This window comes from Malus domestica, chromosome 09, assembly GCF_042453785.1.
Source record: "Malus domestica chromosome 09, GDT2T_hap1".
Classification (NCBI taxonomy): domain Eukaryota; kingdom Viridiplantae; phylum Streptophyta; class Magnoliopsida; order Rosales; family Rosaceae; genus Malus; species Malus domestica.
In genome coordinates, this window is record NC_091669.1 from 20,382,813 (window position 1) to 20,399,688 (window position 16,876).

At 36.9% G+C, this 16,876-nt stretch overlaps 1 protein-coding gene, 1 long non-coding RNA gene and 1 pseudogene across 2 annotated transcripts in view; all 3 read left to right on the forward strand.

Annotated features, from left to right (window-relative positions):
- Positions 1–10,750, forward strand: part of LOC103406213 (wings apart-like protein 2) — an 82,439-nt gene extending 71,689 nt beyond the window's left edge. The window contains exons 5-6 of the mRNA XM_070805376.1: positions 10,380–10,505; positions 10,652–10,750. Coding sequence (XP_070661477.1) covers positions 10,380–10,505; positions 10,652–10,657 — 132 coding nt within the window. The 3' untranslated portion in view covers positions 10,658–10,750. The remainder of the gene's footprint in view (positions 1–10,379; positions 10,506–10,651) is intronic.
- Positions 996–2,079, forward strand: LOC139188062 (pentatricopeptide repeat-containing protein At3g16010-like; annotated as a pseudogene).
- A 1,988-nt stretch (positions 10,751–12,738) lies between the features above and the next one.
- On the forward strand, positions 12,739–15,897 carry LOC103426403 (uncharacterized). Its single transcript, XR_011571460.1, has 7 exons — positions 12,739–12,867; positions 13,277–13,394; positions 13,469–13,571; positions 13,656–13,731; positions 14,618–14,642; positions 14,770–14,846; positions 15,760–15,897. It is a non-coding gene; the product is annotated as an uncharacterized lncRNA (long non-coding RNA).
- Positions 15,898–16,876: the final 979 nt, after the last annotated feature.

Sequence of the window (16,876 nt, forward strand, 5' to 3'; positions counted from 1 at the left end):
GCATAAATATGCTCCTATCAATAATTCCTAAACATATTGGCTCCGGGCTCCATCTAGATGTTGATATCATTACCATGTCCTCTTGAGCTCTCCTTGGGATTTTGTATTTCCCAGGATGAGGGCTTTGTGGCACATGATCTATTTCCCCCTCAATCTTGTTATTTGCCTTTTCTACCTCCTTTTTGCTTCTCCAATGAAGTTGATTTCTTCCCCCATGAGGTACTTTCTCAAACTTCACATTTTCAGAGGTTTCCAACGCAGTGGAAACTTTTAATGAGTTCATGTGGGCTTTGTGTTACCTCTGAACTCTCTTGATCATAAAGGCTCCCATTTCTTTGACAGGTCTCTCATCTTTTCCTACTACGTACCATTTCCGCTCAAGTCGGGGTAAAATCTTTGTTGGTGAATGGGGATATAATGCTCTTTGTTTTTCCCTTTCCAACACGATTCAACCACCTACTTGGCGTTGATCCACTGCTTGGATAAGGCTGGTACATTTCATGAAATGTTGAGAACTATCCAAGAAATGGCTCAGAGTGCACGTGTTATTGAGCCGGCTAAACTATCCAAAATCATAAGAATCTTGGGCAGGGCTAAGATGGTGAACAACGCACCATCTGTCTTCTACCAGATCAAAGGCCACAAGTTCAAACCAACTGCAAATACTTACAACTCCATGATCTTAATACTGATGCAAGAAAGGCATCATGACAAGGTCCATGAGCTCTACAATGAGATGTGTAACAAGGGTAACTGTTTCCCAGACATGATTACATGTAGTGTACTGATATCTGCATTAGGGAAATAGGGTCATGATGATTCCGTCATTAGGTTGTTTGATGAGATGAAGGATAATGGTTTACATCTAACACAAAGATTTAGAGTACGTTTTTGGCAATTTTTTTTCAAGTTAGGGAAGGTTGAGCAAGCTTGAAGCCTAGCTTAGGATATCAAAGAGAAGGGGTGTCTGCCTATATACAAAAACCTTCAGAGATAAGGGTTTTCCTCCTTGTCCAAGTGCCTATTGCAGCTTGATCAACAGTCTTGGAAAAGCAAAGTTGTACGAAGCTGCAAATGAGTTATTCTAAGAATTGAAAGAAAACTGAGGTCGTTCAAGTGCTAGGGTGTATGGTGTGATGATTAAACATTTTGGGAAATGTGGGCGTCTTGATGACGCTTTGGATCTTTTTTAGGAGATGAAGAAAATCGGATGCCCTTCAGACGTGTATGCTTATAATGCACTCATGTCAAGGATGATGAGGGCTAATATGATACATGAAGCACATTCCTTACTTACAATCATGGAAGAAAACGGCTGCATTCCCGACCTAAACTCACATAATATCATTTTTAACGGCTTGGCTAGGACGGGTGGCCCAAATCAGGCTTTGGAAAAGTTTGCCAAAATGAAGCATTCTAAGATTGAACCAGATGCAATTACTTATAACACTATTCTTGGTCGTCTAAGCCGAGCTGGTTTTCTCGAAGAGGCTACAAAGCTGGTGAAAGGGATTCGAAAGGATTTGAATATGATCTCATTACTTACTCATCAATTCATAAGGCAGTTGGCAAGGTCGATGACATTCATAAGTCTTCCTCAATAAGACCTGTTGAGCAAAAATTGTACACAATATGTAAACAAATAATTCACTCAACATAATTTCACCCTCGTTCATTCTTTGAAGAGGGTTTTATTAATTTGAGTTCGATCTATTCTAGGCTATGCGCCTATTAATTACAACCCTTCTTTTAGGAAAGGAATACCCTTTGATTCTAATATGAATAAATCGTAACTTGAGGATTTGGGTGTTTATTTGATTTTGTGACTGTATCTAGGTAGAGCCCTAGATTGCCTACGTACCACCGTTAAGGGATCAAGTCACTTGTAGTTCCTTATGTGTTTGTTGGGGTTTGATGCCTTGTACAGTTTTAGCTCGTGTGGGTAAGGACTTTGAGCCATTGGAGCGTTTAATGCCTTGTGCAGTTTTAGCTTATGCGGGCGAGGACTTTAAACCATTGGAGCTTTTGATGCCTTGTGCAGTTTTGTGCAGTTTTAGCTTGTGCGGGCGAGGACTTTGAGCCATTTGAGCATTTTGATGCCTTGTACAGTTTTAGTTCGTGCAGTTGAGGACTTTAAGCTATTGGAGCATTTTGATGCCTTGTGCAATTTTAGCTCATGCGTGAAGGGAAATTGTGAGATTCCATGTGGGATTTCTAGTGACTAGCAAGCATATACAATTCAAAATTTATATACGAAAGCAACGGAAGCATGTTATCAAATAATATCAAAGCTATAGTCATACAAATCCCCTTCAAGATGCATAGGTTTATGTAAGATGCATCAAAAACAATTTATTGAAGAACAAAGTGTAGGAGTAGTTTTATACCTCTTGATCTAGACTTTAGACCAAGGATGGACCACCTCCAAGCCCTTTGTTGTTGGAACTCCTTGAGCCTAGCCCTTTGTTATTAGAATTGAAGATAAAAACATAAACCATACCTTGTGGCTTGTCCTTAAGAGTTGCAAGGTATAACCTGCAATTCCTCTTCCAATGCCCCTCCTTTCCACAGTGGTGGCAAGTCCCCTTGGGCTCTTTTGCCTTCTTTTTCCTCACTCCTCCTTGCGGCTCAGGAGTGGGAGACTTCTTCTCTTTCCCTTTGCCTTTTCCTTGCGGCTTAGCCTTGGAAGAGGATGGCTTGTTGTAGGCTACTGCAGAAGTCCCTACAACGTTCTCTTTCTTCATAGTCTTCTCGGCAGTTACTAACATGTTTAGTAACTCAGAGAGAGTACTATCCATCTTATTCATATTGTAGTTCATAACGAACTGCGAGAATGAATCAGAAAGAGAAGCCAAAATGAAGTCCTGGGCCAATTCCCCGTCAAGTGGAGTACCTAGGTTCTCCATTTGTTCAATGAGTCCTATCATCTTCAGTACATGTTGATGCATTGGAGCCCTCTTGACCATCTTGGTCTTCATAAGTTCACTAACAGTGCTAAAGCGACGGTTGCGCGTCCCTTCACCATATAACTCCGTAAGATGGAGTATGATGGAAGCTGCACTGTCCATGACCTCGTGCTGTCTCTGTAGCTCCTTATTCATGGAAGCCAACAGATAGCACTTGGCTTGTGTGTCATCCTCAACGTGCTTGTCATACTTAGCACGTTCATCCTCAGTGGCCTCAGGGCCGAGAGGTATGTGAGGTGGAGCCTTGTCTAGCACGTAAACAATCTTCTCCAATGTTAGGAGAATCTTGACATTACGATACCATGATGGGAAATTGTGCCCCTCTAGGCAATGTTTGTCGAGTATTTTCGCGAGTGTGCTTCCAACCATATCTAAATACATAAACAATAAAATAAATTAGTTTGATTGTCGATTAAGTCAAACGATTCGGGTCTTTAAACCAAATGACACCACCCACCATTTTTGGCAAATTCCATATCCCTCAAGATGGAATCCGGGAGATTTCAAAGAAAGCTCCTAGCGGGTTACGGGAGGCTCACTATTACCAAGCCCACCTCACGATGATACGATGTCGGCTAGCAAAAATAATAATGAGAGGGTACACTTACCCATTCACAACAACCTCTTGTGATTACCCATCTATTTGGCCTCTAGAGAACAATGCCTCACGATGATACGATGTTGGCACCATTTCTCTTAGTTAAGTTTCGACCCACCATGCAGGTTTAGATAGGGGTTCAAGTATGACCTCACGATGATACGATGTTGGCCACACTCGTTGCCTACCTTCACCTCATCAAATGTTTATATAGACTTCTCCTGAGTATAAGCATGCACTTTGCACTTCCCCATGATAGGGTGAAGGCGGTGTACAAGTCATAAACGATTGGAGCCTACCATGGTGGAAGGCCACGAAGAAGTGTTCAATAGCACCTCTCCACTTTCAACTTAAAATTGTTTGTTGGTTGAGGGATTTTAAGGTCTCATCATTTTTATTTATTTAATCACATTCAAATAAATTGTGTCCTATTATAACTACTAGTCCAAAGTTAATGAAATTAGTAGCATATGATATCCCCACTATTTGTTTTCATAAAACAAATCAATATCAAAACATTTTTCAAAATATTTGAGATATATATAACTACTAATTATATTCATTATAGTTTAGTAGCGTATGATACTCCCACTATTTGTTTTGAGAAAAACAAATCAATATCAAAAACGAATTTTTCAAATATTGGAAGTAACTACTACTACTACGGTTTTTGCATTCCTTTGAAATTGGACTTTATAGTTATCTTAGGCTCTTGGATGACCATGGACTTATTGGGTTATTGCAACAACGAGCCAACATTGTTGAATAAGAACTCGAGGAGGTTGTGTCATTTTAATTACGTGCTTTTCAATCCAATTAAAACAATTTTTCATTGAGCCATTAGAAATGAAAGACAATCATTCATCGCTAATTAGGGCGTTGGACCCAATTAATCTTTAATCTCATGTCAAAACCCTCTTTTAATTATGTCTCCTTACCAATAGTTAAAGAAACTCTAGTCTAGTACTAGAGGGAATCAACCAATTAAAAGAGATTAAGAAGTAATAAGAATTACAAACCGATTTGTACAAATTCCTACAAATTACACATACTAAGAGGGAGAGAATGATTAAAGTCCATCATGACAAGGTCCAATTGAAACAGTAATTAAAACACATTCCCAAGATTCAAACAATTTGAGTTTAGCGCCCTTTCTCATAGCTCAATTATCGTTTAAGGCATAAGTCCATAGTCAACCATTTTTCTAACTACTTAATCACATTAAATAATCAATTGGAATGCAACATAAACAATTAGATTTAGTGCATATGGGCATAATAATAATATTATGAGTTTAAACAACCAATAAAATTAAAATCAAATATTTTAACTTTTCAAATAGTAGGGGCCTAAATGCAAATATGAAAAAGTTAGGGGTCAAACCGTAAATACTCAAAAGTAAAACAACTTTTTCAAATTACAAAATAGCCCCAACAAGTGGGAAATCCACTAGGGTGGCCGGCCATATTAAGAGGGGATGGGAAGTCCCACCCATCATGCAATAATTCAACACAAAGTAGAAAAATTAAATTTTACTTGTCACTTGGTTTTGCTTTAAGGACTTTAGTAAAAGGTGATGGAAATTCATCTAGACAAGTTTAGGATTGAATTAAATTTTGGAAAGTTATGGATGGTAAGTTTACCATCCAAAACCACAAAACAATGTATGAAAAACAAATGAAACCATTTTCACCAAAAACCAAACCATGAACATCAAGAACAAAACCATGAAAACAATTTCAAGATTTGTACTTTCTTGGTGATTTTTTCAAACCCAAAAACAAAAGTGACAAGATCTATTCTTTCTAGCTTCAAAGTGTGTGTGTGTGATTCAAAATAAAACACAAACACTTAGCCAAAAAACCCCCTTTGCCGTGCCCCCTTTTTGGAACAAAACCCCAAAATTTTGTTCTAAACTCAATCTTCATTCATGCATCCAAAACACTTTTGCATACATATCTTTTCAACTATTGATTCATATTTTTCAACATTTGAAAAACAAAAGATAAACATACTTTGAATGAAGCAATAACATGTGATACATAAAATTAAAACCCATATGCATAAAATCCAAAAGGACACATCAAATATAAACCTTTGGCTCTGATACCACTTGAAGGGAAATTGTGAGATTTCATGTGGGATTTCTAGTGACTAGCATGCATATACAATTCAAAATTTATATACGAAAGCAACGGAAGCATGTTATCAAATAATATCAAAGCTATAGTCATGCAAATCCCCTTCAAGATGCATAGGTTTATGTAAGATGCATCAAAAACAATTTATTGAAGAACAAAGTGTAGGAGTAGTTTTATACCTCTTGATCTAGACTTTAGACCAAGGATGGACCACCTCCAAGCCCTTTGTTGTTGGAACTCCTTGAGCCTAGCCTCCCTCCTTGCCTCCTCCACTTTGTTAGAATGAGTGCTCCTTGGTTCTCCTTAAGTCTCCAAAGTTGAACACCTCTAAAGATCCTCACCCACTAGAGTAGTAAGAAGGATGAAGGAATAACCAAAAGGGTGAGAAGATGATTAGCTAAACCCCCTTTTGGTGGCCGGCCCTTTGAGCGTTGAGAGAGATATTTTTTTTTCTCTTTTGTTGTTTTAACACTTCAAAAAACCCTAATGAAACTTTGTGCCCTTTTATAACCAAAAGGAAACAAGTCAACATTTGACTCTCTCTCTCCCTCCTTTGGCCGGCCCCTTTAGTGTTGTTTGGGCTTTGGGCTTTTATTATTTCAAGTCATCATATGCTTGAATAAAAGCCCAATGGGTTTAGGCCCAATGGGCCCAATTAGACCCGAACTTTTCTTTAAGCCCAAAACGATCTTTTATCGCTTTTATGATTTCTTTAGACATTCTAATTAATCACAACACTTAATTAATCCAATTAATTATTTCCATCATCCATTAGTTACTCACTACAAGAGTGTATTGGTGAACAATCATTTTAGGTTCTAATTAGCAAGGCAGTGAGGTGATTAGCACCAATCCAATTGATTATATTTAATCCAATCACTTAGTGAATTAAAACTTACTTTTAATTCACCTTCTTCTTTGACGACTACATTTAATCATCTAGAAGAACTCACAGGTCATGAGTGACATCTAACCATATATCATGGCTACCCAAGTTAATGTAGAATTTGTTCGGAGAACCTATTCAGTTAGAATTACAATGTAATTCGATCATTCTCTAAAACAATACTCTCAATCACATTACTAGGGTATGGATATATTATGTCAAACCCCTAATGTGATTATTCCTTCTTATATGATTCATTTGAGTCGTATAGGAACGCTTTCCTTTATTACGCTCGATACTTCGGCCGAAGATTCCCGAATCATATCTTAGAGTATTCATCCTCTCTTAACGAGGATTAGAGATTCCTTGTTGCACATTCACTTGCCTCCATGACTAAGTGGCTTAACCCCAACTATGCCGTGGACACCCGCAAATGGAGTGACTTTGACAGAATCAAAGATCAAGTACCTAACCACAAGACAACTATGATGCCTCAGGTCAAAGGACTACTTACATTATTCCAACCATTAGAGTTACTTGCTTGACATGTGAGTAGACCTCTATGCAAGTACTCTCGTTCGATTGTGTTCAGTGAACTCATTCCCTTAATGAGCACCTACATACCTGTCTTAGTGTCACTACACGAATGGGACGAGACTTTCCATCCTTCCAATTGAAGCGGACATAGTATGTACCGGTCTATGCATTGTCAGTATCCCTCCGACAATCCTATGACCAGGAACCTTTTGGACATGATGGTTATGTGAAGAAGGTCTCTGTCGTCTAACATTATTAGATTACTTCTTCCATCAATCCATTGTCCATGGATTCACTATTTAGGACATATATCGTGTGTTGAGATAGTCCTAATTAGTATCTTTGCCATTTGATGTACAAGAATCATCTATACATCCATTCAATGTCCTGAAAGGTTTCTTCCAAAGATTGACTTTCAGGGCATATTTCCAACAATGCGGGCAAGGACTTTGAGCCATTGGAGCTTTTGATGCCTTGTGCAGTTTTAGCTCATGCGGGTGAAGACTTTAAACCAATTTTAGCTCATGCGGGCGAAGACTTTAAACCATTGGAGCTTTTGTTGCCTTGTGCAATTTTAGCCCGTGCAAGTGAGGACTTTAAGCTATTGGAGCATTTGATACTACTTCGTGTCTTTTGGATTTGATGCGGCTTCATGGCATTTGAAATTTGATGTGGCTTCGTGCCATTTGTAATTTGAACCGGCTTTATGTCATTTGAAGCGGCTTTGTGCCATTTAGTTTTTGACATGGCTTCATGCCATTTAAGACTTTTCTTCGGCTTCGTTGCATGAGTATCATACATTAATTGGAAATCTAGGAACTGTGCTTCCAAACTTCTCTTTTACTTTTCGTAGAATTTGTAATTACTTGGTCAAAGTAGCATAAGTGAATTAGTTTATATAAACCAGGGATTCGTCTTGATTTCATGGTTGCGTCTAAAATTGATATCAGACTACCTACATATCCTTAACAAAATCAAACCAGCGTAGTTCGTAAAATATTTTATTTGGATTTGTGTTCAGACTATGGCAAAATGAGAAGCCATTTGGATTTATTTAAAACCCATATATAACCTGTGGTAATTACCTAATAGGCTTTGAGAAATAGGAGTTTGATTTTGTCCTTTCCTTACGCAGCTTAGGATTTGAAGACATAAAGTGGGACTCCCAGCCCCACATGAAACGCACAATTCAATCTTTTCCTTAAGTAGCTGAGACTGGAAGACAAAGTGGGACTTTAAGTTCCTGTGAGATGCACAACTCAAAAACCCAATCAGGAATCTTCCCTGCTCCAGTATTTGTTTCCCTAAATAGCGATGTCGATATACTTGAGCCCTCCCCGTTGCTTTCGCAATGGTTTCTTTTTTTGAAATTCCTTTTGGGTTTGTGCCATTGAATTCCAAATGGAGAATGGGTAAGATTGGTGGAGTTCAAACTCTTTTGAATTGCTCCAACTTATCCTCTTTTCCTCCTAAATCGTAGAGGGTTTTTTTCTTTTATGCAGGTCACGAGAACCTTTGTTTTTCTGCTGCCTTGTTCTTTTGCTCGTGTGCTTCCTTTTTGGATCGAAAACTCAAAACGAAGAAGGGAAGAAATCAAGCAAGTTACCCATTTGCGTTTTCCTTATGTTCCGGGTTCGCTTATGTATTTGGAGTGGAATGAAACTCTAACTGCGATGAACTTATAAATTCTTTCGTGAAGGAGTCCCGGGCAATGGCATCTCTTCAATTTGGTTTGTTGCTATTTCTTTCAGGTAATGAGCTTGGTTGGGTTGTAAAAACCCTTCTTTTTGTGTAATGGTAGATGATAAGCCTAATTTGATGTTGGTAGCTTTTGTAGTCTAAATTTACTTAACTTTTCTTTTATCATTAGTAGCTTTCAGTACCATCATGACTTTGTTTTTGACATGGTTGTAGGATAAACTATTTTGCAGTATTGAGTTCGTTTGAAAACAAGCGTTGATTCACGGCTCCAAAGGTGAGAATTGCATTCTGAAATTTGTAGTAACGCATTCTTCATGTCTACCATACATGTGTTGTCTTTGATACTTGTCATTCTTTCTCATTAACACTTGTACAAAGTGATGTTTTTCCCAAATCTTCTTGTAGTTTTTCTCTACAAAGACCAAGCATGGGTCGGTTTAAGGGGAACAAAAGTTGTATTTGACTTCTTTTCCTTTGTTCATTTGTCTATAAGTGCACCTATGTTTTCATTGGACCGCAAAGAATGACCTTGCATATAAGACTTGGCTTCCTATGTCTGTTACCTTAGCTTTATTTCTCTGACAGATGTGAATTAGAATGATCCTTTGTCCCTTAACTTTATCCAACATGATAACACATGCCTTAACTTTTCTTTTGATAAAGTCCCTTGCTTTAACTTTAGTCCATCTTCGAAATACTTGTACAAACATCATCAACTTTGTTGGAGCTTTTACGAATATATAGGGAGACTTCCTCTTTTCCAATTTCTCCTTTTCCTTGGACTCTTATCCCCGATAGGTTTTCATAGAATTTTTAGCCAAAGGCATCCTCCATATCTTGTACTTGTGAGTAGTAAAGAAAACACCAAACATAATAATTTCTTTCTTCTTGAGTTGCATCTTTGTATATGTTGCTTCCTTGCTGTCTTACTTCTCAGAGATGTTTGTTTGATCTCATTGTGTGTTTCATTAAATGTTAAAAGAATACCAAGGGACCGTAATGCTTTAAATAGTTATGAGAGATATTTACTTCACTATGTTACTCCAACAATAATTTCTTGGTTCACTATGTAAATAATAAATTTCTGTGCAAAAAATAATGCATGTGATGGTAAAGAACCAAAATGATGGTGTGCAGCCTTAGTTGTATCTAGATTCACAAGTTTCTTCTGTTCTGTAACCTATATATTTCTTCAGTTTATGAGCAACGCTGACTACACTTTGGTAGTTTTATAGTAACAAATGGGCAGTTATCTATTTGCCTTTGGATAGCATCATCTTCTTTATTGTTCGTTGTAGTTCCTGATTTTCTTCTTGGAGTAATATGAGTGGTTTTGCATGCAAACAATATCACTTCTCAGTCATTGATTTGTTTTCTTTACTTATTATGTGCACATCATACACATTGAGTTATGATAACCAAAATTCCTTAGACATAATATAACTTTTTCATTTATGTACTTACCTTTTTCATTTGAATCCTGGGGTCCATATGGTGCTCAATTGTTATTGGGGAAATTGCCTTACTAAGCACCAGAAATTAATATGCAGGGTTGGCTAAAAGATAGCTCACATTCTATTTGGGAAAATGAAAGCGCCATGATGCGGAGCCTGGTTCTGCTTTTGAAATGTTTAAAGATCATGGAAAATGCCATATTCCTAAGTAAAGACAATCAGGTATTTAAATGTGGTTTAGCCTCCCTCTTTATCCCTCCATTCTCAGTTTGCTGGTCTGCTTTCTCTCTCTCTCACGCTTTTCTTCTCCTTTTTTTACTTTACAATGAAGTGATTGAGCTTAAGGGCAACATCCGAGTTTTCTGCAGATGTAGACCTTTGAATCAAACTGCAATTTCAAGCAGATCTGTTTTCGTTGTTGAATTCAAATCCTCCCTAGATAACGAGCTGCAGGTCATTTGTTCTAATTCCTCGAAAAAGCAGTTCAAGTTTGACCATGTCTTCAGACTTGAGGACAACGAAGGTAGTTGAGAACGCATACCGATTTTGTAATTGCACTGTCTAGTACTCCACAGTTGATTTTGTTACGATGGATAACAGTGCTCAGTTTTTTGGGAACTTTAACGAAAAGCACCCGGTACTATTCACTTTAACGAAAAACCACATTTTTACACTAAAAAGTCAATCCTGGTACTATTCACTTTACCCTTTATTTTGTCCTTATCATTAAAACTCAAAGTTTTCAAACCCTTTTCATTAGTTTTCCTCAGTTTTTTTGTTGTTGATATTTTCGGCCTATGTTCTGACTGACGTTGGATTTGCTCGAGTTTACAGGTCTACGTGTGCGGCAAGCAAAATCCTTTCATTCATATGAGCTTCTTGGGCCTCTTTACCTGGGTCAGTTTTCTTAAATTGATTTCTTGATTTCTGCTGTTGAACGTTTATCTTAAATTGATTCCTTCCAGCTTATTTCCGTTTGCAGCTTTTCTTTTGGCTCCAGAAAACCATATGGAGACATATCATCTTTCTCTTCTCTCTCCGTATGTCTTTCTCTCTTTATGAGCATTGTCTTTCTCTCTTGAGGAGCGCACCATCAGGGGCCATAATTAAATCTTATCTTTTTGCTATATTTCTTTTACTTTTGAGTATTATGAGGATGAGATTTTAGACTCATCAACGACCAAAAAAAAGGAAAAAAAATTGCTTTCATTTTATAGGAGTGAAAGATTTGATTTTTCATGCACTTATCTTTTAATTTTATTTGTTTATTTAGTTTTCCCAATATTTTGGGTGAAATTCTACCCCATGCATTTGGGTTTTAGTCTTTTCTAGGTCAGTTGCTAGAAAAAAAAAGGCGTTTTAGAGAGAGAGAAGACGGCTTGAAAAATTTAGTATCGTGAAGTGATAAAGCAAAGAGATTTCCAAAGCTAATCAAATTGTTATTGTCAGCTTGCTCTCTTTGGATAATTGATGTTGTAATGCATTTTGAAGCTTAAATTATAGATTCCTTTTCGGTAGCAAACCTTGAATTATCGGTGAAAAAAAATTCAATTCATTTCAGTTTAAATATATCTGAAAACTTAAGAGATTGTTTTATTAGTTTCAATTTATATACTACTGAAGAGTTAAACATCTGCTGAGCACGTTGAGTGTTTGCAAATTAGCCAAATTATATGGCCATGTGCAGGTGTTGTATATAAAACTTTTTTTTCATGAGTTTTTATTAAGCTTTGTGACTTTTTTTGTATCGGTTGATTTCTAAATTACTATAATTAAGAAGATTAGTGAATTTATAATTTGCTGCTTAGCTTAACACGATCCTTCAATAAAATTTGGGTCTTAGTTAAAGTTAGGTCATATTTTTAAGAATGGTAAAAACTAAGGAAATTTTCTGCGTAAGTCCTGTTCAACTTTTGTTGGCAAATTGGTCTTTGCCAATAAATGTTATTTTTTGGTGCTAACTATTTTGGTCTTTATAAATTCTGGTAGCGGTGATTTCTTCTACACTTATGATGTGACAACGTTGTGTAATGATTGTAGGTTTTTGAAAAATTTGAACTTCACAAACTATGGAAAAAGAAACAAGTTTTGCTGTAATCAATTTAAAGGCACAATAACAAAGGTATTAAAAATATCTCTTGGATGATGTAATTTGGTTTGGATTTGTAATGTATGCTTTTCAATGTGGATTAATTGTTTAAATAATTTTAGACTGTTGATTGTCCCTCACCCTCTGTTGTCGTTGGACCATGAGGTGGAGCTAGTGGTGATCATCTCTCAGAAACTTCACGATGTTCCGCAGTCCACCGCCGTGGATTACGTCGTGGGTAAATTTGTAATTTATGTTACTGTTGTTTGTTAATTAACCATTTTTTTTAAGGTTAGTTAATTAATCAGTTAATAGTGTTGTTGTTAATGATTTAGTTTAATTAATCAGTTAATAATGCCACTTCTAATGGTTTAGTTTTAATATAATGATGCTGTTAATGATTTGGGTTAGTTTAAATCTGATTAGCAAAAATCGCATGGTGTAAGGTTATGCACTTGCTTTGGACATGACTGCCAGAGACAAGCTTCTGCTAAGGTAATTATGGATAATCAGATTGTTTAATGTGATCAAACACGGTCGTGAAATGTTCAATTTTATGGCCACTAGAATGCTATTGCTACAATTCATGATAATCATATGTTCTGATTTAAACAGTTACTGTAAATGTATTGTTGCTTTGTGATGAATGAGTTATCTTTTGCATATAAGACTTTTTGTTTCTCAATACTAAGTCTAAAATAGAGATTTCAGAGTGAAACATTGATCCACTAAAAGCGAGTTGTGATTTTGTAGTTTTTATGTGTTTCCAGATAAAAGTTAGGGTCTGCATAGTCAATTTCGAGAGGAGTGTTAATCAAGTATCATGTTGTAATATTATTTTGTTTGCCTCAAAAAAACATACATGCACCTCTTTGTTGTTGACGTCTTCATGTGTTATTTCCAGATGACACCACCTTTTCGGATTTCATACTTATGTTCTTCCTCGATGCTGAACTCTTGAAGGAGGGATTATCACTGTCATTTGCCTTGAGGGTCTCCACTTAAAAATCTCAGTAACCATGGTATTTGTTCGATTTAAACCGTGGTTTTACAATTTGTTTTTTCTCAAAGCAACTGTTATTACCTCTCTCTTCAGGTGAATTGGCTGCTGGCAATATGCACATGGACGCACAGCCAATTGCTTATACCCGACGCTCATTTTAATCAGGGTGCAAATGACTATGTATTGTCAAAAATAAGTATGAGTTTAAATGACAGAATAGATTACATCATTGTCTGTTTAGAATGTTCATTGCTTTTCTGCTTTCGTGTTGCATATTTAGCCTTTCTCTGGGTGGTGATCGTTTGAGGATGTGCGAACTTGAATGGTTGAGTGTGCTTGATAGCAACCAAATTCGGGTGAGAGCCATGAAACTCTAATCCTAATTTTTTTCCTCTTTTGAATTTAAGAGTGAAATTGGTGCATATGTACCCTTTATGTTGTCAACCATGCAAATTAAGTGTTTTTGGAGGTACTGTTTGTATTTTCTCGGAAGTTCAGAAAGGGTGTTCCATCGGTCTCAATAAGAGTGGGTTGAGGGTACTTTGCAGAGTGACAGAGGTGGGTCTAGGGTTTCTCTCCCCTTCCTCTTCTTCTCCATCAAAACCCTAATATTCCCAATCCAATCTGTCTTATTTCTCAACACACCCACCTCCCCCTCTCAAGTCTCTAGCTTTAGCCGGCCGGAACCCGACCAAACTAACCCAAACCTTAAATGGGCAGCCCACCCAAACACTTTTTTTTCTTAATTCTATTTGTTGCTGCTGGTTCCAATATTTCATTGTCCTATCTGTGTATAATATCAGTATTGCCACTTTTGTTATTCTTATCAATATTTACATCTTCATGTTCTTTTCAATTTGTTTCTTTTACTTAACATGGTTTCGACTTCTTGAGATTGTGAGTTAAATTAAGATTTTATCATATGATATCATAGTTTAAATTTGATAGTTTTTTAACCGAAAGTGTCTTTTAATGTGAATAAATTCTGTTAACAAGGATTTTGGTCTCTAAATTTTTCGTAGTGTAATTTGTATGGTATAATTTCTGCCATTGTCTTTGTTTTTGTACTTCTCCCATTTGTATGTAAATTTAGTGAATTGGTGACATTTTCGGGTCTGTGAATTCAAATGAATGGTTAAAATTTACAGTGACGGAAGAAATTTATGAGTTTTAACAAATTTGTAAATTATTCATATACATTTTATTGAGGGATACGAGGATCTGATCAATTTCTCTCTGCAGTGGGATTGAAAATTGGGACTTTGTGGTACTCTCTCTCCCTCTTTCTTGCTCTCTCTCTCTCTCTCTCTCTCTCTCTCTCTCTCTCTCTCTCCCCTATGGATTTTTGCATTGTGAATGTTGAATTTGTGTTTAATTTTCTTTGTGATGTTCAGCTGTGTGGCAATGGATACATTCTTCAATAGGAGCGTGTTATTCTCGGCCCTAGATGCTATTCATTGTGATTTCCAAGGTTTCCCAAAATAACAACATTCAAAACAATGGGGTGGTTTCGCTTTTCATAAATTTACATTGGTTGTCATCTTTAAATGTTATACCATGCTGAGTTCCAAACTTTATCTCTGGCATTTTAGTGCGTTTTAGATAGGATGCAGTTATGGCCGAATAGCTATGTATTCTTTTATCTTATTATTTTTCTTTCCTTTAGCTATTATTACGTGCACCCAATCAACTCTCTTTCTTTTCTTTGTGATAATAGGTAACTGCAATTTACTTTTGGAATTGATTCTTCACTGATGAGATGTTGTGGGGGCATGATTTGGGGGAGATATGGGAAGGGGTTGGTTGCAGAGAGAGGGTGAGGGCGGGTGCATGATTAGGGGGACAAAAAGAGAGTTGATTGGGTGCACGGTTTGAGGGTAGGGTTGAAGGAACGAGTGTATGGGCTGCAGAAAGAGGGTGGGGTTGAGGGATTGTGTCTCTCCCTCACTGTCACACCTCTTCTTCTTGCATTTACCCTTTTCTTCCATTTGGGATTGTGTTGGGGGTTTTGTTTGTAGCCTATGATTCTACGTGTGTTTGTTTAATGGGTTTTTTGTTTAAATTTTTTGGTTGTGATTTTGGGGATTTTGTTTGTGGGTTCGGATTCAGCTTTAGGAGGTCGTGGTTTTTCAGATTTGGGACTTTTCTTTGCATTCTACGAAGCCCTCTATATTTAAAGTGAGCAGTTTCAAAATTCCAGAGTTTTGATATAGAGTTTTGTTTGGTTTTTTTATTATATTCGACTTGAATTTGGTTTTTTGGTGTTTTATTTTATTGAAATCACAGTTTGGGTTTAGACTTTTGTTTGGGTTTGATTATAATTTTCTGTGCTGATTAAATTTGATAACTCCAAAATTGATAATTGGTTTGGTTTGGTTTGATAGCTGAGGCAGGTATAGGGAGAGAGGGAAATTGTGGTTTTAACACTCTCGCTTCTGTTCTTGGAAGGTACTTCTTTATAGAAGCTTCTATGCTGAATTCACTTTATTTCACCTTAAATCATTGTCAAGGGACTGGTTTTGGGAACTTTGTGGTGCACAAGGAAGTTCTTCGGGTTATTCAAATGTTCGGTGGTTAACTTTCCGTTTGGAGATTTTAGAAAATAAGTTGTAGTCATGAATTTTTAGTTTCATTTAAAATGGTGTACAACAACATCCATAATTCTGTGTTAAGTTTTTTATTTTTCGGTTAGGCACTTATATGGTAATGCCTCTATTCTCTACCTCCTCTGATTCTTATTTTTTATTTATTTTTTCTCTTTGTGCAACTTCCAAATATGTTGGAATTGGTGGAGCTTCCCACTCGCCTAGGCATCTTTCCTTTCTGAAACAAGGTCCTTCTACCCTGCGCCATCTTCGAATTCATTGCACTTCACCCGACAGGTACCTTTGAGCTTTAAAATTTGTCTTTTGATTAATTGTTTTTTCTGTTTGAATCCTAAGAAAACTTTGTATGTACTTTAACCGATAGCTATTTTAGCTCAGCACAAAATTTATAGCTTTGCAATTACTTTGCTTGCTTGGAAATTATGTTCCTTTTTATGCTCTTTGTTGCCCAAACTGTGTTGTTTATTTTTTGTTGCAAAAATTTTGCATATTTTCTTCTTCAATTTTACCAGAGTTAATTGCAAGTGCCAACTTCCCTTTTTCCTTTTTCTAGGTAATTGATCATTATGCGGTTTGTAAGTTGGATTTTTCTAACTGGTGGATTATCAACAACAACAACAACAACAAAGCCTTTGCCCACTAAGTGGGGTCGGCTATATGAATCCTAGAACGCCATTGTGCTCGGCTTTGTGTCATGTCCTCCGTTAGATCCAAGTACTTTAAGTCTTTTCTTAGGGTATCTTCCAAAGTTTTCATAGGTCTTCCTCTACTCCTTCGGCCCTGAACCTCTATCCCGTAGTCACATCTTCGAACCGGAGCGTCAGTAGGCCTTCTTTGCACATGTCCAAACCACCGTAACCGATTTTCTCTCATCTTTCCTTCAATTTCGGCTACT